Here is a 6,329-nt window from a genome sequence, read left to right on the forward strand (position 1 = left end):
ACAAGGGCAGTATTCTGGGCTTGGAACAGTAGTTCAATTCAGCTGATAAACTACTTTGGTCTCGAAGGCCTTGTTGAATCCTTTCAAGCCTTTCCATCCAGGCTGGGGTTCCCGACCTTCTTATGCCAAAGCCTTCCTTCCTTCTGCTGGCCTGATCTGGGTCATGAGGCCATAAGGCATCTATCTAGCGGTGTGCACCGCTGTGCTTACATATGATCCTTCCCGAGTATCTTCCTCCAATATCCTTCCTTCCTATGACGCCGGCGTCGTCACGGGTACCGCCCTATCGCCGCCGGAGTGCCTTGGTTGGTTAGGGATCGTTCTTGTGACAGCAGGGTTTCCCTTCTGGCCTGGCTAGCACAGCCCGATATGAGGGGCAGTGCAGCCGGCGTACGTATTGTTGGCTGGAATACGCCAGGGATTATTGAGGGGATTCGGGTAGGTTGTGCTATCGGTCGAATAGACTCTCCGACCGAGTTGGCCTGGTTGCCTGAAGCATTTTGAAGGGTTCGAGAGGCTCAGCCGTGCGGCTCTGCGAGCCTCGTGCTGCTGGGTTAGGGTCGAGGTCGAATGTCCGTGTGACAACAGCCGTTTCAGTACTAGAAAAGCTTTTCCTATATCACAGTCCACCAATGACGACACTCAGCCTCGATCTTTCCGTCCTTCAGGTACTCTTTGGAAGTCCTGAAACCGGCTATTCTCATAACTGGCACCCATGCCTGTCCACTGTGCAGAGCCTTACCCTTAAAGGGTTTGATCCCTTGGAGGTGAGAGGGCTGGACGACGCGGCAATGTGTCTGGGCAGCCTGTTCGACTGGTTCTGCATGAAGCCGCGACTAAAGAGACTTGAGATCAACGGCTACGACGAGACACTGGGTCTTGAAAGTGATCACACCTGGAACACGATTCTGCCCTTGTTCAAAGACACGCTTGAGCATCTCTCCATGAGCGGCTACATGGAACCTATCGACGAAGACCAAATGATGGATCGCTTTGGTCCCAGCCGCATGTTAACTTGCCTACCGGAACTCGAGAAGCTGGCATACCTTGAGGTCCCCTTGCATTTTGTCAGCTCACATAGACCGCAGCTGATTCCAGATATGGCACGTGCAGCTCCCCCAGGCGACGCTGACTTTGGAAAGTCCGACACCAATAATGAAAACAAAAATAACAACCAACAGGACCCGATTACCGCAAGAAACATCCGCCAGCAGATCATGGTCGAATTCCCTCCGTTGCTTAAAACAGCCGACATCATCGAGTATGTGAACCACAGGGAAAGCATCCAAGGAATACAGGACTGGAACGAGATCCGAGAGCGGGATACATATCGTCTTAGACTCTAAGGCCGACGACGACAAAGTCAGAACGGATTTTATGTTATACACTTAACCGTTAACAACATACCTTTCCCAGCGGCGCCGTTGATCAACCCAGTGCATTCACCAGAGTGAGGAGTTTGGCTCGTGCAAGACTGCCGACATATTCCCATCCCAGACACCAGAATAAGATCAACAAGGCAAGATGGCCGAGCGGTCTAAGGCGCCACGTTAAGGTTAACCCTTAATCTCCTCTAAAGAGTTCCGTGGTCCGAAAGGGCGTGGGTTCGAATCCCACTCTTGTCATATTAATTATCGTTTCATCAGCCGAGCTCCGGTTGATGAGTTTCTTTTTTTCCCCCAAAAATTTTTTGGTAGTGGTGGTGGCGCGCGAGTCATGTCGAGCCCACCGGACTATGCGCACGAACATTTTGCTCCCGTGTTCCTAGGTGCGGAGAGCAAGCCTATAAGTGGTCGATTGAACTAGAATGAGCACATACGACCATACCCACTGGAAAACTCGGGATCCCGTCCGCTCTCCCATAGATAAGCCAGTGAGGGCCAGACTAGTAGTTGGGTCGGTGACGACCAGCGAATCCCTGGTGTTGTATGTTTTTTGCTTCCTTTTTTTTTCCTTTTCGTTCTTTTTTCTCCCTTTCTTTTATTTTTCTCCCTTTGTACGTCTCTCTATCTTTGTGCGACCTGTATCGAGCATCTTCTATTCTTGAATTGCCGCCCCATAATATATTGTTAGAAACACCAATCCCGTCCTTCCACCGCCCTTTCCTGTAAGGGTTCTACGAGGTATACACACAGGTAGGCCTTGGTGAAAGTGATAATATTCGACAAAGAGGAAAAGGGAAGTCTGTGCCAGTATGGCATGGAGCTTACAGCTAAATACACAAGAGAGGTGCGTATATCGAAGGTGCTAGAAACGCCAAGGTCGAAAATGTGGTTCGTGCGGCATACCCCAGGAGTGCACCCAGTCAGAGGGCAGGCCTGGCTTTCATAGAGTTCAAGCCAGGCAAACACCCCTAGGCGCCAGCCCCATGACATTTCCTACCTGATTTGGATACCTGCATGCATCGCGTTTACTTCCCTTCCTGTGACGGCGCTGGCAGCCAGCGACCTACATGTGGGTCCCGCTGTCGCTGGTGCGACCAGGGTATTTATTTGGGTTTGAACGCTTGTATCTAGTTCTCTTCCTTTTTTCTTCTCCCCACCTGAAATCTTCTGTCATAGATGGAATCTTAGCTTTGCCTTCGACTCCTCCATACTGTGCCCTTGCACTTCCGTTGATGGGCAAATGGACGGGAGGCTGGCGCATGTAACCCACACCTCCCTCTTGGATCTCGGGAAGGTGCTCTCGGCCAGTAGGATCATGAAAGTGATAAAACCTGAACAGACGGAGGTAATGGGAACCGACAACCAGTTCTTCTTCTTCTTCAGTTCCCCATCTCCTTCTTCTTTTTTGAGCCAAGGACCATTGCTGTGACCGACACTTACTGGCGGCAACATCTCACTGTCGAATCTCGGTAATCCTCCTTTCGAAAGCGTTCATCCCATTTTCTCTCTCCTCCAATTCCGGAGTTCTTCCGCCTCGATCTCGCCAATCAAATCCCCAGCGTCTCCCATGAACACCATAATCTCCTGCCCAGAGAACAGAGGCTCAAAGGACCAGCCCGATAACATGAAGATGACCGAGGAGGATGTCAATCAACCACCCGGAACGGCCAACACAAAGGACGGCAACGATCAGCTCACGTCGACAACCTCAAGCGACCTGCAAAAGCTATCAATTGACGGGCCAGCTGGAAGCACTCCCTCCATGTCACATCAGCGACCATCATATACCATAACAACAACGACAACGAAGAAAGTAACCTTCTGGTCCCTCCCCCGCGAACTCCGCGACATGATATGGAACGAAGCTCTCCCCCCAGCGGACGAGATCTTCCCAGCCAACATATCCTGCACCTGCCCATTCGAAGACCTCGAGACGCACATTCGCAACAGGAATGCCATGCCGATAGCGATTGGACAGACGTTTCCGGGGCTTGTGTATGCTCCCCAGGTCTTCAGCTGCCAGCCGCCGGTCTTGGCCCACGTCTGTCGGGAATCGCGCGAACAAGCGCTGAGACGGTACGAGGCGGCGTATAAGGGGTTTGATTCCACCACCGACCAGGAACTTCATTCATATTCGACGACCAAGTTGTTCCTAGGGGAGAAAGGGAAATTGCGGTGGATTTCGGGGACGGTTGCTCGGTACTTGTGCGTCGATGTTGCTGGTACGGATCTTGAGCTGAACGTATACGACGAAGAAGATCCTGAGGAGCATGAGGAAGAGGCGCCGGACGTCCAGGTGGAAACGGAGGAGGAGGACGGTTACGGTTCACCAGTGCCATCCCAAGAGAGCGACGACGAGCTAGAGGCGCCACCACTGGGACAAAATGACGTCCAAGAGGCCATGACTCCCGACGGAGATGACGACAATAACGCAGAGACGGACGTTGAAGAAGAGTGTGGAACCTGGGAGGGATATCTCAACATTTTGGAGGAAGCTCCTCTTTGGGAGCAGGATGACCTGCTGGTCCTTCGCTGCCTGTGGACGGGCACGGATCGTCAACCAACGACGACCACCATCATCTCCAACTTTGTCCGATCAGCCTTGCTTGATCTTTTGGCGAGGGCCAAAGACTACCAGATCATGGTAGTTTGTAGTCTCCCGGGCGGTCATGACACTATCCCCTTTTCCTGTCACGTAATCAGGGATTGGGGTGTATTGGCTAACCGAGCTCCCGGCTGCACCTTCGACAAGCGGAACTATAACCCTACAGGTAGTACGAAGCGCTTCGTGGATATTCGCGACCTCGATGAAGTAATTGGGTTTGTGGGCCTCGTCAGGATGATCTGGTGTTATGACCTTTCTGAAGAAGAACAGGAATTAGAATCCCTTCTCTACGAGGGGGAGCTGCAAAAACGACTGGTGGCTGAGTGTCTGAAGCCTTTCGAGATGTTGTGGGCCGAGGAAGGGAAAGATATCATCAAATCGTCGCGATACGGACGGATGCCCAAGCTCGGAGTCGTTGTTGAGACGGAACAAAGGTAAGGTATAGCGTACGCAGCATGAAGGGGGTATCGACTGGACTGGGGACTGGTGTGTGCACAGACGGGGCGACATATACGTGCTACAAAATACATCATCACCGATGGGTCAGTCTGGGAACGGAAGCCAAGGGTTTTGAGTGGTCAGATGTGAAGATACGATGGGTTATAACTTGTTCCTTGGTGAGTTCGGAGGTTCTCATCACAAGACAACCTTACTTTACCTTTCCCCATGTGTCCTTCAGACTTGGCATACGAAACATGATAGTGAGACGTCTTTCTGTTCTTTGGAATTCATTGGAAGATGTACGTGAAGTAGGTAATCAAGTTGAACGATCCCAGCAATGGGAAAATAAATCCAGGCACACAGCAGCAGAGGTAAGTATAGAAAGCAATCGCTGACAATGACGAAGTGAAGCCAGCATCTTCTATATCGCAAGCCAATAAACATTTAGGAATGGACTCGTTCGTCGCGGGACTTGGCTTTGGTTGTCTACGATACCAGTGTGGTCCAAAAAGCTTGGGTTCACGGAAAAAAAGAGACCTCCAACAACAAACGGCGACGAAACAATAGCCATGCACTAGTAATTAAATCGATTCCTTCAATACGGAAAAAACGTCGTTATACGAATGTTTCCTTCACATATAGAGCTCTCAAATTGTTATATCGGGGGTATTGCATCCGAGTGTCTGAGAGGGTCGGCTTTTAACCAAGGGACTTTGGACCAGCTTTGAGCGCTACGTAGCCCAGTCTTTTGAAACAGATTTTTTTTTTTTTTGAACAGCAAGTTAGAGTCCTCATTCAGGTACACTTGTAATCCTTTAGATGATTTCTTTTCAATCGATTCGCCCCGTGGGCGACCAATCCGCAATGGTGCCAGTGAGCCAGTGAATGTGAATGTAGTCGAAGTAATTCAGTTGAAAGTTCAATTTCTTCCTTGCGTCTTCGATGTCGAAGCGGGCGTTGGAAGGTACCCGGCAAGGTTGAATCGGAGAAATATCGGTGCCAGTTACAGTGCAATTAGGATGTTCGTCCGCAAAGTCACTGTGATGAAGGAAAAAGAAGATATTAGCAATCGAATATCGGCCCAAAAATTATGTCTGACAAGTTCGTCTTACATGGCCGAGACTCCTGTAAATAAAAATGATCAGTAAAGTGCAGTAATGGGGAAAGAGCAAGGGCCGTCAAAGTTCATCAGCTTACCAGTGTTGGTACCGATGTCAAGAGCTGTCCGAATTTTATCCTTGTCGAGCAGGGCCGGGTACAGCTTCCCATCGAACAACCTAGTCATAGTGTCGTGGAAGATGTTCAACAATTCATTTGCCTTCTCATCATTAGGTCCCCTGAGTGGCGCACATGGATCAGTAGTTGGTTCATGTCTGGAATATCAACGGGTACGGCACTCGTCCTGCTAAAAGCATTCGAATATAGACGTACCAATACTCCCCATCAGTCACAGGACAAAAGGCCTGTAGGCTCCGAAGACTCATCGGCCACTGGGGACGCCGGGCCAGGTGTGGGCGACTTCTCCTTCATGGGAGGGGAACTCATTGTCAAGGATGGATATCAAAAACAATGAAATCGGTTCTGTGAACTAGATAAGCTGGCGGAGTCAATGCGTCTTTGGTGTTTTTGTGTGCCAGCGGTCCCTGTCACACGGACATTTGCCCACAGTTCTGGGTTAGATGTTCCGAGGCTTAACAGAACCTCAACACTTTGCATTAGCCTTGACTGCCGATGGCGTTGAGCATCATCCTGAGGTTCCCCTTTCACTACGGGACGAGAGGGCACCGTTAGGGGCATGGTGAGATATGCACTGTTATACAATGTGCATGAAAGACAGGTCAGTCCGTGCATGCGTACGTGCAGCTCCAGTGACTGCTGGGCCACAATGACGACGGGAC

The 6,329-nt window shown here is 50.5% G+C and overlaps 2 protein-coding genes and 1 non-coding gene across 3 annotated transcripts; all 3 read left to right on the forward strand.

The window, feature by feature from the left end:
* Nucleotides 1–791: 791 nt before the first annotated feature.
* Nucleotides 792–1,346, forward strand: SMAC4_14166 (uncharacterized protein; the record flags this gene model as incomplete). Its single annotated transcript, XM_066091805.1, has 1 exon — nucleotides 792–1,346. One exon carries the CDS (start codon nucleotides 792–794, stop codon nucleotides 1,344–1,346), a length of 555 nt encoding a protein of 184 aa, XP_065947877.1.
* A 172-nt stretch (nucleotides 1,347–1,518) lies between these two features.
* SMAC4_14167 lies at nucleotides 1,519–1,625 on the forward strand. Its single transcript has 2 exons — nucleotides 1,519–1,556; nucleotides 1,584–1,625. It is a non-coding gene; the product is annotated as a tRNA-Leu (tRNA).
* A 1,609-nt stretch (nucleotides 1,626–3,234) lies between these two features.
* On the forward strand, nucleotides 3,235–4,428 carry SMAC4_14168 (uncharacterized protein; the record flags this gene model as incomplete). Its single annotated transcript, XM_066091806.1, has 1 exon — nucleotides 3,235–4,428. The coding sequence occupies one exon, from the start codon at nucleotides 3,235–3,237 to the stop codon at nucleotides 4,426–4,428; it is 1,194 nt and encodes a 397-aa protein (XP_065947878.1).
* Between the last annotated feature and the right edge of the window lie 1,901 nt (nucleotides 4,429–6,329).

Source organism: Sordaria macrospora, chromosome 7 (genome assembly GCF_033870435.1).
Source record: "Sordaria macrospora chromosome 7, complete sequence".
In the NCBI taxonomy this organism is placed as follows: Eukaryota; Fungi; Ascomycota; class Sordariomycetes; order Sordariales; family Sordariaceae; genus Sordaria; species Sordaria macrospora.